This window comes from Cornus florida, unplaced genomic scaffold (assembly GCF_030987335.1).
Source record: "Cornus florida cultivar Cherokee Brave unplaced genomic scaffold, ASM3098733v1 CherokeeBrave_3.0.0_Hap2_Chr02, whole genome shotgun sequence".
Lineage (NCBI taxonomy): Eukaryota > Viridiplantae > Streptophyta > Magnoliopsida > Cornales > Cornaceae > Cornus > Cornus florida.
In genome coordinates, this window is record NW_026775572.1 from 115,307,559 (window position 1) to 115,325,948 (window position 18,390).

Genomic DNA, 18,390 nt, shown 5'->3' on the forward strand with positions numbered 1-18,390 from the left:
TGTGTTTGTACTCCTCAACAAAATGGAGTTGCAGAACGTAAGAATCGACACCTCTTACAAGTAACCCGTGCTCTTTTGTTTCATATGCGTATACCTAAACGGTTTTGGGGTGATGCTGTTCTTACTGCCTGTCATCTTATTAACCATATGCCGTCATCTGTATTAGATGGCAAATCTCCACATTCTATTTTATTTCCTGATTTTCCCTTGCTTTCTCTTACTCGGGTTTTTGGATGAATATGTTATGTCCACAATCTTGGTTCTGGTTTTGATAAACTAGACCTACGTGCCACAAAGTGTGTATTTCTTGGATACTCTCGTTCTCATAAAGGTTATCGCTGCTATAGTCCTGTTTCTTAACGGTACTTTATTAGCGCGGATTTAACTTTTTGTGAGACCATCCCATATTTTTCAGATACTGATTCACTTCTTGATACCAATCCTGAGTCGCCTCTTCCTGCGGTTCCTCTTCCCTCACTTTCTCTTCAACCTAGATCTCTTTTGCCTGCCCATTACAGGTGTACACTCGAAAACCAAAGCCATCTGCTGTCATGCCTCCTCCGTCATCTTCAGAGTCTTTGGATCCAACACAATCCACTGTGTCTGATTCCTTGCCTATTGCACTTCGTAAAGGTACTCGCTCGTGTGTCACTAATTATCTCATTGCTTATTATATCTCTTATAATTCCTTATTGCCATCCTTCTCATGTTTTTCATCTCAGTTGTCTACTACATTTGTTCCTAAGACTGCAGGATGCTTTGTCTGATTCGGGCTGGAGGAAAGCAATGCAAGATGAAATGGATGCTTTGCATCAGAATGGCACATGGAATCTTGTTCCATTACCTTCAGGTGCCAAACCTGTTGGTTGTCGCTGGGTATATACTGTGAAGTATCTTCCAGATGGGCCTGTTGAGCGTTTAAAAGCACGTCTTGTTGCCAAAGGTTATACCCAAACTTATGGTATTGACTATGATGAGACGTTTGCCCCCGTCGCTAAGATTTATTCTATTCGTGTTTTGATTTCTCTTGCTGCTAATAGACATTGGCCTCTGTTTCAGTTAGACGTTAAAAATGCCTTTTTGCATTGTGACTTAGCAGAAGAGGTTTATATGGAGCAACCACCTGGGTTTGTTGCTCAGGGAGAGTATCTTCACAGTGTTTGTCGCCTTAAAAAGGCCCTGTATGGATTGAAACAATCTCCACGGGCTTGGTTTGGAAAATTCTCTGAGGTAGCATTAAAATTTGGTTTTAATAGATGTCAGACCGACCATTCGGTATTTCACTAGCACACTAAAGCTGGCTTCATATTTCTTGTGGTGTATGTAGATGATATTGTGATCACAGGTGATGATTCTGAAGGCATTGCTAAGTTGAAGTTGTTTCTGCAATATCAATTCCACACTAAAGACTTGGGTAAACTTAGGTATTTCTTGGGTATTGAAGATGCTAGATCCAAGAAGGGTATAAGTTTATCCCAACGAGAATATGTGTTGGACTTATTAGAAGAAACAGGTATCTTGGGTGGTCGTCCGGTTGATGCTCCTATGGATTCAAATACAAAACTTGTGTCTGATGAGGGTGATCTATTTAATGACCCAGGCAGATTTTGTCGCCTTGTTGGGAAATTAATTTATCTCACTATCACTCAACTTGATATTTCATATGCAGTTGGTGTTGTAAGTTAGTTCATGGGAGCCCCTAGAATGCCACAATGGATTGTTGTTCTTCGGATTATCTGATATCTTAAGCAAGCTCCAGGTTTTGGGTTACTATATAAATCAAATGGTCATCTTAGGGTGGAAGGTTTTACAGATGCCGACTGGGCTGGTTCTCCTTCAGATAAGAGATCTACTACATGCTACTACACATTTGTAGGAGGAAATCTTGTTACATGGCGAAGTAAAAAGCAAACGGTGGTAGCTCGATCTAGTGCTGAAGCTGAGTATAGGGCAATGGCCCATACCACTAGTGAGTTAACATGGATACAACATTTTTTAAAAGAACTTGGGTTAACAGTTGAAGCTTCTACTCCATTGTTCTGTGATAATCAAGCAGCAGTTCACATTGCATCAAATCCTGTGTTTCATGAGAGGACTAAACATATTGAAGTTGATTGTCACTTCATTCGAGAAAAAATATTACGTGGGAGCATCTCTACTCCATTCGTGAAGTCTGAAGATCAATTAGCTGATATGTTTACCAAAGCATTGGGTCATGACCGGTTAAGAACTATTTGTTCCAAGCTGGGATGGGATTATTTGATATATATTCTCTAGCTTGAGGGTGGAGCGTTAGAATGTTATATATATATATATATATATATATGTTGGGTCATTATGTAATTACATATAGTTGGTAAGGCCCTTGTGTTATTAAGTAAGTCTTGTATCCTTTATATAAGCCTACATAGGCTTATTAGGGTTAGAGTGAAATATACAAGAAAAGTCTGCACTCTCTCTCTCTCTCTCTCTCTCATGATTTTGAACAATTGTATTATCAATATCCAACTCTTTACTAAATTTATATTCCATATATTCAGTTTAGTTCTACTAACTTCTATACCTTTCTCATGCATTTCTCCACCTTTCTAATATAATTGCTAAATTTTCTTTAGAAGTATCCAATAGCACTATGTCATGGGCAAAACAACATGCACCATGGAATATCCCCTGGAAGTATTTTGTAATTTCATCTCAAATTATTTTGAATAGATACGGACTTAGTGTTGACCCTTGATGCACTTCCACATTTATGATTTAGGACATGTCTGTTTCTACTTATTTAAGTCACTAATCTCACTATATGAAGTGCAAACTCTAGTTTTTATAAACACATACATATCTTGAATAATCTTTATTATCTCTATAGGAATTTGTTTTCTTTGTATAGCCCACCAAATTATATCTTTTGGCCCCCTATTAAATGCTTTTTCTAAATCTATGAAAAATATGTTGATCTTTTTCCTTACTCCTACACTCTTTATCTAATTCTCTTATTAAGTAAATTGTCTCCATTGTGGATCTTCTTGGCTTTAATCCAAAGTGGTTACTATACGCTGCAGATTCCTTCCTTGATCTTTGTTCTATTACTGATGCAGGCAGAATTTCAAATTTCTGCATGTGGAATTTGTGTTTTTCAGAAACTTTCCATATTTTGAAAGTTTCCTTATTTTGAGTAGTTTTCTGATTTTCATCAGCTTTCCTTTTGAGTAGTTTTCTGATTTTCAGCAGCTTTCCTATTTTGATTTTATTTTATATTTGGTAGTTAGCTAAAATAAGGCTTGGATTGGGGAGGAAGAAACTGTATATAAAAGCCTTGTAATTGCTAGGGTTTGGAGTTTAGTTAAAGAGATTATAATTTTTATAGCAAATAAACTTTGCCTTGCAACTCTTTGCAATTTCTCCTTTTCTCTTGCAACGTTCTTTTATTTCGTTTCAAAATTGCTGTAAAGATGATTTGATCATCTCCTCGTGGTAAGGCGCTACGTCAGTTTGGTATCAGAGCTTAGGTTTCGGCTTTCCGATTGCTCAATCATGCCTCCACGACAACAATCGAGAGGAGGAAATTGTAGGATGCAGAATCTGGCTGAACCCTTACCCAAGCAACATGAAAGCGATATAGAGTTTTTGCGGAGACAAATTGAGTTGTTGACTCAACTATTGGGTCAACGTGTTGTCAACACGCTGGTTAATGACAATGTTTCGGTGGATGATGACATGTTCACTGAGCGTATTGCGAAAAATTCGTTCTTTTTTTCGCGTTGCATAGATCATTCTACAAGCAGACTGATCGTTGTTGGCCGACTGATATCAATTTCCACATTTTTTATTTTTATGAGGACAATCTTGAAGAGGATTTTTTCAATCCTTTTTGCAGTAGCGCAACATTCAGACCAACACCTATTCCACTGGAATGGTGGCTTTATGGAAGAAATTCCTGAATTTGTTGGAAATCTTGGTGAAAAGGAAAAACAATGTTTTATCGAGAAAGATGACGCAACCCCAATGGTCAAGCCAAAATATAATGATTACCCGGAGGAAGAGGATGATATCATATATGGTGATATAGGTGTACTCTTGGTTATGCAGAAGCCACTTTTGATTTCGAAACACGAGGATGAAAAGGAAGCTACAAAAGAAGGATCTCAAGATGAAGTATGTGTGGTTGATCATGAAGATTTTGGATCAGTGGAGATGAAAAATAATGAATTTCACTTTTATGATATAATTTGGGATAAATTCTTGGAGCATACAACTGCTAGGCGATTGTTGGAAGAAAAATAAAAGTTGATTACACTTATAGTTCAAGATACATGTTCCACCTCAAAGGACATCTAGAAAAATCCATGTTTAATATGAGAGAGTATTTTTTGTTAGTATAAGAAGATTAACGTATTTGATTCGAGTTCGAAAAAGAAGGGATTGTAAGCCTTGGTCAGATTTTTGATTGATTGTGGAAAATTGCTCCAAACTTGAGGGCGAGTTTTTTCCAACACGGGGAGACAGATGCAGGTAAAATTTCAAATTTCTGCAAGTGGAATTTGTGTTTTTCAGAAACTTTCCATACTTTGAAAGTTTCCTTATTTTGAGTAGTTTTCTGATTTTCATCAGCTTTCCTTTTGAGTTGTTTTCTGATTTTCAGTAGCTTTCCTATTTTGATTTTATTTTATATTTGGTAGTTAGCTAATATAAGGCTAGGATTGGGGAGGAAGAAACTGTGTATAAAGCCTTGTAATTGCTAGGGTTTAGAGTTTAGTTGAAGAGATTATAATTTTACAGCAAATAAACTTTGTTTTGCAATTCTTTGCAATTTCTCCTTTTCTCTTGCAACGTTCTTTTATTTCGTTTCAAAATTGCTGTGAAGATGATTTGATCGTCTCCTCTTGGTAAGGCGCTACGTCAACTACTCTTCCGGATGGGGTGATTGGGGTTAAGCTGAGTGGCAATACCAACGTAAAAACAAATGACTATTAGCTTTTCGGGTTAGGCCTTGCGTACTCAAATCCATATAGGGGAGGATTATTCAGCACACTAAAATCTAGTGGATGGGGAAGAAGCCACTAAAATGACTGTTGTGTCCTTGGGAAAATCTACATCAGGGTATATCTAGTAATTTGGTACCATTTACTATAATTGATAATCTATTCACTGAAAATAGCATTTGATATCCATTAGGAAACTTGATCATTTGATTCATTTGTTGTTGTAATCAGACGATGACATAACTATAAGAACACTACTTTTGAAACACATACTATAAATGGCTACCCACTTATCCCTATGCACACCTTAATATATGTCACGACCCAAATCCATAGGATCTGAATCATGAGCGGAAAGGAGATAAATCGGGCTCTTGCTTAAGCCCCATTGCTAAACCGGGGTAAAATGGTCATTTACCTAAGTGTCCCAATGTATCTAAACCTACTTATAAACACACCCAAGATGAACTTTGACCCTTTCCAAAAGGAACCTCCCCAAAACAAAAATACATACAAACATAGGTGGCCTCCAAAGCTTGCTTACATCATTTACATGCCCAACCTTAAACCAAAATATACAAGAGTCATCATATGAAAATGGATTCCAAAGCATTACAAACTTCGCATCAAAACATATATCCACATCACTTCATGTGCAGCATCTATGTAAACCAAAAAAATACAACATTACAGTAGTTACAAAACATGTCCATGGCATCATAAAAGCAACTTCAAGGTTGTAGTTGGAGACTATCTTCCACCTCCTTTCCATTACCTGAAATTTGTCAACGGGTGAGCTTAAATTTGCAAAGTAGAGAGTGGCTAAATAACATTTCCTAAGGCCACATAAGTCATGCTCACAAAACATATAAGGGAACCAAGAAGGGGGGAATTATGCTTTGGGGATTAAAGAACAAGTAGATACACAAGATACCATAGGTTTCAAAGAGCAACATAATACTAAGGCATGCTTGTACAATAACATGGTTAAGCAAGATAACATTGGAAAAACATCCAATTCATACACTGATACATATCTATGCATCATGAAGTTCAACACTTGGACTCGCACACACAACACAACCTTGTGATCCAAAAATCAACTCAACACATGTATTGGTTCACCACCGAATATGGGGTACCTCCCCATATCCTTACCCTCGCTTCATGGGTTACTAGCCCATCGGTAACGACACCCGCTTGGCCAAGTTTTGGGGTTTTCAACCCTAGAGCCACGTCCTTCCTATTTCAACCACGACCAATCCCATTTCAAAGACATTTTCCACAAACTTAGGAAAATCAATGTCACCAAACTTGTGAAACTCAGTACTCACACTTGCATCCCACCACACACACTATGTGATGCCAGATGGGATGTTAATCGAGGAGTTGTCCTACAACATGTTTCCATATTACACACATATAACTATGTTTCCATATTACACACATATAACTAGAATAGCTTCTTGTGAACATTTAAACAAACACATGGCATGCTATTGGGTAATTGAGTTCAAATTGAGGAAGGCAACTAAGCATGCTGTAATTGCAATTCAACTTCAAAAATATGCAATTCATACAAAATTTACAGCACCTACACATGATTTCCAGCACTTTAGTTAGCATATAAATGTAATTTCCAGCATATTAATAAAAATTTCCAGCAACTAATATAATACCACAAGCTTCTAAGGAGATTAAGAGGTCTGTTTTTTGGGGGCCAGTAACCACTTATCCATCTCTTTTTTAAATGATAAGCCCAGCCCACAGCCGCTATCTAAGCCTAGCAATGATGTTTCTTCAGCCATTTATCCACAGTGTTGTCTCAATAGCACGTCTTTTAACAGAGTGTGGTCTTCGAAGGAGAAGAGAAGATGGATGCAGTTAAGCATCAACGGATTGAACGCGGATGAGAGGGTTTTTCGACATGATATGTGTTGTCATCCTGCAGAATCTCTCCCATCTAGTTTTGATATGCCAACTGCTAGAAGTTTCAGATCAACCAGGGGCTTTCATCAGGGTCGACGCGATCACAGGTGGTCTTGTAATGAAAACAAAAGTGGGTTCACACCTCTTCAAATAATGCTCCAAGTATGTCTTCAGGCCACGATCTCAGGAACCCTTTCTACGCTTCTTCTTCTTCTTCTACTTTCTCTTGCAGGGTGTTGAGGGGTGATGTTGAGTTGGCAAAGGAGAAGAATTGTGAGTTATCAGTTTTGCCTTCGATATCTGAAGTTGTGAATGGTCTGAATACGGAAGGGAAGGCTGTCTATGGGTTTGTTATTTGTGGGTATGTTGACCCAGTGGAATATGCAGTTAAGGACATGCCTGAGGGGATCACAGTTTGTGTGGGAAGAGATCTCCATTTTCAGTTATCTAATGATGAGGCCTCGGCTCTGCTCAAAGAGCTCCGTTTGCGTGTAGCATTGTCAGGTCTTAATTGCTTGCCATTTGCAGGGGTTGAGCAGAACAAGTCTGCCAGATCCGTGTGTAATGGAATGGGTGATTATGTTACAGATTTGGACACGATGTTTGAGAATGGCAGAGATATTGAAGATAAAGTGTTTGATGACTTGGGTTCCATGCAACAGGTTTGCTCTAATGAGCTTACCTCTTGGCTGGAAAATGACTGTTCTGATGTGGAACCATTGGCTGTTATGCGACTTGGCTCTTCTAGAATGGCTGCCGATATGGGAAAGGATTGGGTAGTTGAAAATATAGGAGTCACTAGTGAGTTGTTAGGTGTCTCTTCAGTGGGTATTAACGACCAGACATTATTCATTCTACAATCAATAGTGGAAGGAAGAGAGGTTGCAGTGACCAATGAGGTTATGAACACCAGGCCTTTATAGTCCTGGAAAGGGGCACAGGAGGTCAAGAACCTTTTCTCTGATATTAATTATGAAGGGAAGGGAGTTGGTGAGGGAGAGGGGAAGGACTAGAAGCATGAGCCTAAGGAAGGGAGGAGGGGAGATAATTTTATCTGGTTTTTAATGAAGCTACGAATCATTACTTGGAATGCTCGTGGTCTCAACGACCCGAATAAGAGGAGGGTGGTAAAGGTAGCTTTAAGGAAGTGGGGGGCCCAGGTTGTTTGTTTGCAAGAAACCAAGTTGGCATCCATTTCTGACGGGGTGGTTAGGAGTTTGTGGGGAGGAAGGTTTGTGGAATGGGAGGCCTTGAGATTTTCTGTGTCCTGTGAGTTCAAAATGGAGGAGGACAATTTTAGATGGGTTTTTTCTGGAGTCTATAGACTGGTTGTTGATAATGATTGACCTATTTTCTGGGAGGAGCTTTGCCATGTTCAAGGATTGTGGTCTTTCCTATGGTGTTTGGGTGGGGATTTCAATTCTGTCAGATCCTCGGTTGAGAGGTCTACAAGGGGAAGGAGGTCTTCAGAGATGGATCAGTTTTTTGACTTCATTGATGAGCTTTTTCTCGTTGATTTACCAATGAAATGTGCAACTTATACCTAGTCAAATGGTAGGGATCCAATCACTCTTTCAAGATTGGATCGATTCTTGATTTCTAGAGAGTGGGAAGAGAAATTCCCGGATATTGTTCAGGCGGTTTTAGTAAGGGTTGCCTCTAATCATGTTCCTTTGGTTTTGGATTGCGGGGGTTTGTCCTCTTGAAGATCCACGTTCCGATTTGAGAATATGTGGTTGAGAGCGGAGGACTTCCAAGGGAATGTTCAATCTTGGTGGGAGGGAGCAATAGTTACAGGTTCGCCTAGCTTCACTTTAACAAAGAAATTAAGAGCTCTCAAATTCAATCTTAAAAAGTGGAATAAGGATGTTTTTGGGAATCTTGAATGGTGTAAGAATAGAGTCATTGCTGAATTTTCCGAGATTGATCGTCTTGAGGAGGCAGGCAGGGATGTGGAGTCTCTACGTACTAGGAGAGCTTTATGTAAGGCAATTCTTGCTGAGATTGCTAGTATGAAGGAGATTTCATGGCGACAAAAATCCCGGGCTCTTTGGCTAAAAGAGGGTGATCGTAACACAAAATTTTTTCACAGACTAGCGAGTGCTCACATGAGTAATCACATAAGCCGAATTTGGGTGGAAGGTGTGGAGTTGTGGAGGGAGGAAGAGGTGCGTAATGGGATCGTTTCTTTTTATCAGAAGCTTTACACCGAGCCGTTAACTTAGAGACCCAAACTTGACGGTCTCCATTTCGAGGCTATTTCTGAGTTGGATTGAGATGGGCTTGAGATTCCTTTCACTGAAGACAAAGTTCTAAAGGCTTTATCTAGTTGTAATGGGGACAAAGCTCCAGGGCCTGATGGGTTTACTATGTGTTTTCTAATGGAAAGTTGGGCGGTAGTGAGAAACGAGGTGATGGATACATTTCAGGAATTTCATTCTATTGGCGTGTTTGAAAAGTGGCTTAATGCCTCATTCATTGCCCTTATCCCTAAGAAGGGAGGTGCTTCTGACATTTAGGATTTTAGACCAATCAGTTTAGTGGGTTGTATTTACAAACTAATGGCTAAAGTGCTTACTCTAAGGATGAGGGAAGTAATGGATGGGATTATTTCGGATTCTCAGAATGCTTTTGTCGGAGGACGGCAAATCCTAGATTCAGTTCTTATTGCAGGCGAATGTGTGGATTCCAGGTTGCGAAGTGGTGTTATTGGAGTTTTATGCAAACTTGACATTGAGAAAGCGTATGATCATGTGAATTGGAATTTCCTACTTTATCTATTTCAGAGAATGGGGTTTGGGAATAAATGGAGGAATTGGATTGAGACATGTCTTTTGTCTGTCAAGTTCTCAGTTCTTGTGAACGGATCTCCCGCTGGTTTTTTTGGGTGTACTCGGGTTTTAAGACAAGGAGATCCGTTGTCGTCTTTCCTTTTCCTAATTGTTATGGAGGGCTTAGGCAGACTTATGTGAAGGGCAAATGATCTTGGTTTTATTAAGGGCTTTAGGGTGGGAAGAGATTTAGTCTATCAAGTGAAGATTTCTCATTTACTTTTTGCGGACGATACCCTGGTTTTCAGTGATGCTGATGTGTCTCAACTTAGATATTTGAGGTGCATCCTGGCTTGTTTTCAGGCGGTTTCCGAGCTGAAGGTCAACGTGGCTAAGAGCGTGCTTGTCCTGGTAGGCAATGTTCATGATATTTCTTCTTTAACTGCAGTCCTTGGTTGTAGGGTGAGTTCTTTCCCCATCCCTTATTTGAGTTTGCCCCTCGGGGTTTCTTCCAGGAGAGTGGGGAGTTGGGATCCTGTGATTGACAAGTATGCGAAGAGACTAGCAGGATGAAAGAAGCAATACTTGTCTAAGGGGGGTAAAGTTACTCTTATAAAGAGCACTTCATCGAGCCTACCCACATATTTTTTATGTATGTTCCAAATTATATGCTCCGTTGCTGATAGGATTGAAAAAATCCAATGGGATTTCCTGTGGGGTGGAAGGGGAGAAGACTTTAAGTATCACCTTGTCAGATGGGAGCAAGTTTGCAAGCCTATGAAGTTGGGTGATCTTGGTATTAGAAGATTGATTCCTTTTAACTAAGCTCTCCTGTGTAAATGGATGTGGAGATACGGGAGGGAAAGACATCGTCCTTGGCGAAGGCTAGTCTCATGTCGGTTTAGGGAAGAGATTGGAGGTTGGTCTACTCGCCAGGTTACTCTTGTGGGAGGAGTCGGGGTGTGGAAATCCATTCGGAAGGGATGGGATGTCTTCTCTTCTCATATCAGATTCAAAGTTCGTGACGGTAGATGTGTCCGCTTTTAGGAAGATCTTTGGTGTGGTGATCAGCTATTATCTCGTACATTTCCCAAACTATACGGTATTGCAATTGGTAGACACGCTTACGTAGTTGATTGTTATCGGCTTGATAGTAATGGGATTACATGGGACGTGCACTTTCGGCATTCCTTTCAAGATTGGGAGATGGACGAGGTATGTGTTCTTTTGAATCAGTTGTATAGGCAGGAAGGAGTTGGCAGTGGTAGTGACGATCTAACATGGATTCCATCTTCCCATGGTCGTTTTGAAGTGCGATCTTTGTTCTTATGTCTATCTAATTTTGATAGCATCGACTTTCCGTGGAAGACCATTTGGCGGTCTATGGCTCCAACTAGGGTGGCATTCTTTGTATGGACCGCTGCTTCGGGTAAGATACTGACGATTGATAATTTGAGGAAAAGGGGGAATTGTTTTGGTAATTGGTGTTGTCTATGTAAGTAAGATGGTGAGTCAGTTGATCATATCCTCATGCATTGCCCCGTGGCGCACGACTGTTGGAATCTTATTCTTGGGTTGTTTGGCATGCATTGAGTAATGCCACGTTCTTCTAAGGATTTGATTCATGCTTGGAGAGGATGTCGTGTGAGAAGAGGCGTACGCGATTACTAGAGAATTGTCCCACATTGCGTTTGGCGGTGCATTTGGAAGAAGAGAAATAGCAGAATGTTTGAAGGGAATGAGTCATCTATGGCGACGCTGAAACTATATATTATTTGCTCTCTTTTCAATTATGTGAAGAGGAGTTCTTGTTCCTCTTCCGATGATTTAATCATTTTTTTGGATTCTTTGGGGCCTTAGCCCCCGGTTCCACTTTTGTATAAGGGACACGTTCCCCTCTTGAACGCCTTTTTATATATTTCTTACTTATAAAATAAAAAATAAAAAATAAAAAACTAATATAATATAATTTCCAGCATAAAATATTATTTTTCAGCAACTAATAAATAATTTCTAGCATGAATTTATAATTTTCAGCACTTAAACATCAACATGCGTACATTTATATATGTCTACACTAGAATTTACAACATAGGAGCATACCAGTATACAATTCACTTGAAATTAACTTACTAATCATGCTAGAATTCAAGTAAGAAAGCTAATACACCAATTACATCTCAATTAACCTAAATTATAAACATGATAATAAACCCACCAGCATGGTATACTATCTATATACCATGCTAGGAGAGGGAACAACATGCAATCACTTACAAAACCAAGGAAACCTTATTATTTAGACACCCCTGCCTCCAATTGAATACCAGCACTAATTTCACAAGAGATGAAAGTGTTCCACTTTGAAATTAAAAACCATAGGAAGAAATCCCTTGAGAAGGTCTACCACTTTCCCAACTATCACTTTGTCCAATCCAAATGCAAATAGATGAAATTGTGGCTTGAAATTATGGATCCATGGAAGGAAAATGAAAAAGAAAATGAAGAGAAGGAGGGGGTGGTGTGGCCGGCTGCAATGAAGGGAAGGAGATTGTCTTCCTTCTCTCCTACTCTCCCCCTCTTCTATAGTCCATGGGTTAGTGCGGAAAGCGTCCCACCACCCACTAAAATCATAGAAATGTCCAACATGTCCAATAGACTAATACACTAAGTACACACACATAAAATAAGCTACAAGAAATTTAGCAAGTGTCCACAATGCAATGTAAAAGAAGATAAGAGATGTTGGGAAAATTCCCAAACACGAATTGCCCACACATAGAAACACAGTGCACGAAAAACGAGAAAAGCAGCAAAAAAGAACTCGGACCTCACAATATACAAGTAAATGCTTGGCAGTCAATGGAACTAGAAGAAGAGGACTAAACGTGATCCAAAATGACCAGGCAAATAATGTAGGCTTGACATAGTTAAAAAAATTCTGTGGCTGGATTTTTTTTTTGGCAATTTGAGTAGTTGAAATAGTTTATGAGATATACCAAATCGGAGGATGTCATGGAAAAAGATATTTAGCTACTCATCTTAATCAAATATCATAAACTTCCTTTGTAGGTACGCTTGGATGTCGCCACAATATTGGGACTTTTGGCATACTTCATAAACTACAAATTTGAGGACATCTTGTCATCCCCGTAAGTGTGTTCTCTATTTGAACATAATTGCTTGTGGATATTTTTGCAGCATGACCTGTCCCTGAATATTATGCTGTATGGTATGAAGTTTTCATATCCCATTATATCTTGGCCATGGATTTTTTATGATTATTAAATTAAGTTTAAGAAACATTATTGTTTTTGGTTCTCACTTAGGAAGCCTAGTACCATGGCCATTTGAAGGCAATACTCCAAATGAACTTAGTTATTCATTAACAACTCCGTCATGTTTGTTCATTTAGCCAGAATAGCTGGCTCTAACTTTAGAGTTCATTTACTAAATGAGTCAAGCTGGAGCAAGACTTAGCTCAGCTTGATTAGCCACTAAAGAGTACTTGTCCCAAGATGCCCCTAACTTTTAACTTCTTCAAATATGTTAAATATTATTATTATTATTATTATTATCATCATCATCATCATCTTTTTGTATGTGTATGTATACTGAAAGTAGGAACTACAGCCCAGGGAAAATATGCTTGTAAGAATCATTTCCACCTTACCACTCTCGTAGTTTTGAGAAACAGATTGACTTACTCTGGAAATCTTTTTGAAACTATCAAAAGGAAGAGATAGAAAGTGTCACGACCTGTCTTGCTCTATAGATATTGTCCGCTTTGCACACACTCCCTGCTCACAGTGCCAACAATCTCTCCCCGCTAGGCATTGTGGGATGTCACAATAACCCCTTGTTGAGACCCAACATCCTTGCCTTCCTGACCCTCATGGGTTTGTGCACGCTCCCCCCATTTTCGGCTAGGGATTGGCTTTCATACCATTTGTCATGACTCGCCCCGCTGTTTAGATATTGTTTTCTTTGCACAATCTTCGTGCTCACGGTTTTCAAAGCGCGTCTACACAGTTAATAGATGTCCGCATATATAAGTGCCAACGACCTCTCCCTCTCATCACAGAAAGGAAGAGAGAGGATGACTGGAGGGGAAGAGGGCCAAGGAGCTGAACATGATGGATCTACCTTCATTGTCTCTTTGGTGCTGCCATGCCACCGGCTGTCATTGTAGCCTTTTTTTATTTAAGAGAGAGAGAGAGAGAGAGAGAGAGAGAGAGAGAGAACATGTAAACAGCAAACAGAATTGGCACCCACGCTGAGCTTATTATGTCAGGTGAACCGAACCTTTCAAAAGGATGAAACATGAAGGAATTGTCTACTATTCTCTTACAGCATCTGTTGTTATTAAATAAACTTGATATTCTCCTTGTTGCTCTTCGTTGGTGCCACCTATCACTACTGGAGTCTGGAACTTACTTATGGCTATTTCTCCTTTTCTTTCCTTGGCTTATTTTGACTGATAGTAGCACCCGTAGTTGATGTTCCATTTCATTTAAGAAAATGTTGATTGCATAATTCAAAGTTAAATTCAGGTCAGCGATATTTCTAGATGTGATTCCGATTAGTGCTCTTATAATATATATGACCCGCGTGGCTTTGGGTTACAAACAGACATGGGATAGATATCAAGTGAGTTCACCAAGTTTGCTTTACATTTTTTGCAGATATCTTGATTTAGAATGTAAGCACGTATCTTTAATACTCAGTCACCTTTTTAAGGTTTATTGTGTAATTTCTGATAAGACATCCATTATTATAGCTTCTAGTCAACAGGATACTTTATGAGAAAACTTTAGCAAGTGGCTTTGGCTCGGTTCACTTTCTTATGGATGCTTCTGAACAGCAGCAAGTGAGAAACTCTTCTATTTTATGTGTTTCTCTCTTCCAGACAAATAAAGGTGCTTAAAAAACATCAAATAAAAAAGAAAGGGAGCAACTAATAGGATGTCAATTGCCTATATGCTGCTTTTGATATGGGGGGAACGTGCACAAGCCCAGGGAAAATATGCTTGTAAGAATCATTTCCACCTTACCACTCTCAAAGTTTTGAGAAATGGATTTACTTACTCTGGAAATCTTTTTGAAATTATCTAAAGGAAGAGATAGAAAGTGTCACGACCCGTCTTGCTCTGTAGATATTGTCCGCTTTGCACACACTCCCTGCTCACAGTGCCAACAATCTCTCCCCGCTAGGCAATGTGGGATGTCACAATCACCCCCTCTTGAGACCCAACATCCTCGCTTTCCTGACCCTCAAGGGCTTGTGCACGCTCCCCCCATTTTCGGCTGGGGATTGGCTCTCATACCATTTGTCATGATTCGCCCCGCTATGTAGATATTGTTTTCTTTGTACAATCTCCGTGGTCACGATTTTCAAAACGCGTCTACACAGTTAGTAGGTGTCCGCATATATAAGTGCCAACAACCTCTCCCTCTCATCATAGAAAAGAAGAGAGAGGATGACTGGAGGGGAAGAGGGCCAAGGAGCTGAACACGATGGATCTACCTTCATTGTCTCTTTGGTGATGCCATGCCTGATGCCACCGGTTGTCATTGTAGCCTTTTTTTATTTTTTATTTTTGATAAGTAATAATATATTAAAAAAGGCGTTCAATAGGGGAACGCGTCCCGTAGACATAAAAGAAACCGGTGTATAAGGCCCCAAAGAATCCAAAAAAGAAATTAAATCAACAGAAGAGGAACACGAACTTTTGTTCACATAACAAAAAAAGAGAACGAATAATAAAATGTTTCAGTGTCGCTGTAGACGACTCTTTCCAGATGCACCACCAAATACAATGTGGTACAGATCTCCAATAAGCACGAATACTCCTACTCACACGACAACCTCTCCAAGCATGAATCAGCTCCTTAGTAAACAGCGAAAGAACATGTAAACAGCGAACAGAATTGGCACCCACGCCGAGCTTATTATGTCAGGTGAACCTTTCAAAAGGATGAAACATGAAGGAATTGTCTACTATTCTCTTACAGCGTCTGTTGTTATTAAATAATATTGATATTCTGCTTGTTGCTCTTCTTTGGTGCCACCTATCACTACTGGAGTCTGGAACGAACTTATGGCTATTTCTCCTTTTCTTTCCTTGGCTTATTTTGACTAATAGTAGCACCCGTAGTTGATGTTCCATTTCATTTAAGAAAATGTTGATTGCATAATTCAACTTTAAATTCAGGTCAGCGATATTTCTAGATGTGATTCCGATTAGTGCTCTTATAATATATATGACCCGCGTGGCTTTGGGTTACAAACAGACATGGGATAGATATCAAGTGAGTTCACCAAGTTTGCTTTACATTTTTTGCGGATATCTTGATTTAGAATGTAAGCACGTATCTTTAATACTCAGTCACCTTTTTAAAGTTTATTATATAATTTCTGATAAGAGATCCATTATTATAGCTTCTAGTCAACAGGATACTTTATGAGAAAACCTTAGCAAGTGGCTTTGGCTCGGTTCACTTTCTTCTGGATGCTTCTGAACAGCAGCAAGTGAGAAACTCTTCTATTTTATGTGTTTCTCTCTGCCAGACAAATAAAGGTCCTTTAAAAATATCAAATAAAAAAGAAAGGGAGCAACTAATAGGATTTCAATTGCCCATATGCTGCTTTTGATATGGGTTACAAAATCTTCTGATTTTAGTTATTTATTTATTCATTAAGTTTTTGTCTGATTACTTTTCCTTTTTCACTACATGCAGTACAAGGAAGCCATATTGGCTTATGCAGTCATGCTCAAAGCAGAGACTAGCCAGGTTTGCCCTTCTGAGTTATAGATGTTTTTACATTGGTAAAATTTACACAATGGAAATACTGCATGGGTTTTTTTTTTCTTTATGATCATTATATATGGAAATTACTTGTTTGATGTATGCATCAGAGGTTTCATGTGCTATGTGCTTCTAGCTGAACATGTATACAAATTTTTTCATGTAATTGTTACCTTTTTCCAAGTCTTATTTTTGTTAGAACATTTATGTATATACTGGGAAAGTTGTAATTCTGTATAGTTTATAGCCAATTGTGTAATTAGGCCTTTTATTATGTTTTTATATAAACCCTCTTTATTTTAGGGTTAAGTAAGTAATAAGAAAATAGCTGCCTCCATTGTTGCTCTCTCTCTCTCTCTTGCATAGTGAATCTCTCTACATGGTATCAGAGCAACGATCCAATCGTTGTTGTTGCCACCGAAGTGCTAGGGTGTGTACTAGCTTCGGAAGAACCTAACTTCGTTGTGGTCATCATTGTGTGATTTGCTTGGAGAGTTGCAGAGGTCCCATCTGCGAAATTGCTTAGAGAGTTACAGAGGTTTTGACATTAAACAAGCAAACACCATTTGGTACTAACTAGGACCAACAATTTCCCTCTTTTGCCTTTAATGACAAAAACCTCAAAATGAAAAGTGAAGATTCAGCAACACAAGTATATGAATACCACAGTCACAGACAATTAAATATGAGCACCAAAACCTTATTATAGGTTAAAAACTATCCTTATTTCAGTCATTTTCTCCCCCTTTTTGACATTGAAGGTCAAAAGGTGATAAGGACCAACAATTATAAGCTCAAGAGGGTGGTGGAACAACCTTGAGAAGGTCTCTAAAGGCTATAAATCGCTGAGGAAGAAGAGGTTTGGTCATAATATCTACAAGTTGATCTTCAGTGGGCAAATAAGTGATATCAATCAGACCTTTTTTAACTTTGGCTCTGAGAAAATGATACCTGATGTCAATGTGCTTGCTCTTCCAATGAAGAGTTGGATTCTTACCAATAGCAATGGCACTTTGGTTGTCACAATACAACTTAGGAGGACCTGATAGCAATGGCACTTTGGTCTGGAAGTGTTGTCCTCATCCAGAGTAGTTGAGAACCAGCTTGAGAAGCAACAATATACTCAGCTTCAAAGGTTGAAAGGGACACTGTATCTTGCTTTTTGCTTAGCCAAGACACTATATTGGAGCCAAGGAGATAACAGCAGCCTGAATTACTCTTTCTGTCAGGCTAAGAACCACCCCAATCAGCATCTAAATAGGCTTCAATAGGCAATGTGGGAGAAACTAAGTAGTGAAGGCCATATGAAAGGGTTCCTTTGATATATCTGAGGATTCTCTTGGCAGCTTGAAGGTGACAAGCTCTTGGTTTGCTTTGAAACCTTGCAACTAAGCCCACATAATACATAATATCAGTCCTAGAAGCTGTGAAATACAACAAACTCCCAATGATAGACCTGTAAAGGGTTGAAGGGACAACTTCTGTTGTACACTCAAGGGTGAGTTTGGTATTAGGGCACAAAGGTGTAGAAATAACCTTACTTTCAACCATGTGGAATTTCTTGGCCATACTTCTCTTTAGAAATGAGGATTCCTGTTGATGTTTGATGAATTTGAAGCCCTAAGAAGTATCCTAAAAGAGACATTTCAAACCTTGTCTTCATGAGATTGGCAAATTCTTAGGTTAATGAAGTGTCTGAGCCATAGAACATGATATCATCAACATAAATTTGAAGAATAAGGAATTGATCTTGATGAGTTCTGACATATAAAGTGTTGACCTTAAGGATTTCATCCAAGGACAATCTAGATGTTTTGATGATAAAAAACCATTAATGGTGTTTAAGGACTAATGTTTACATTGAGTGTTATAGATTATTTACATTCAAAGAATGACCT

General features: G+C 39.0%; 1 protein-coding gene across 5 annotated transcripts in view; it reads left to right on the plus strand.

The window, feature by feature from the left end:
• LOC132295584 (uncharacterized) overlaps positions 1-18,390 on the plus strand; it is a 112,271-nt gene that overhangs the window by 76,851 nt on the left and 17,030 nt on the right. Inside the window, exons 9-12 of one of the 5 annotated variants that reach the window (XM_059793890.1) lie at positions 12,755-12,834; positions 14,236-14,332; positions 16,125-16,214; positions 16,424-16,477. In XM_059793890.1, the coding sequence (XP_059649873.1) occupies positions 12,755-12,834; positions 14,236-14,332; positions 16,125-16,214; positions 16,424-16,477 (321 nt within the window). Of the gene's footprint in view, positions 1-12,754; positions 12,835-14,235; positions 14,333-14,462; positions 14,955-16,124; positions 16,215-16,423; positions 16,478-18,390 lie in introns of those variants that run through there. The other 4 variants (XM_059793889.1, XM_059793887.1, XM_059793886.1 and 1 more) reach the window with 4 other exon arrangements.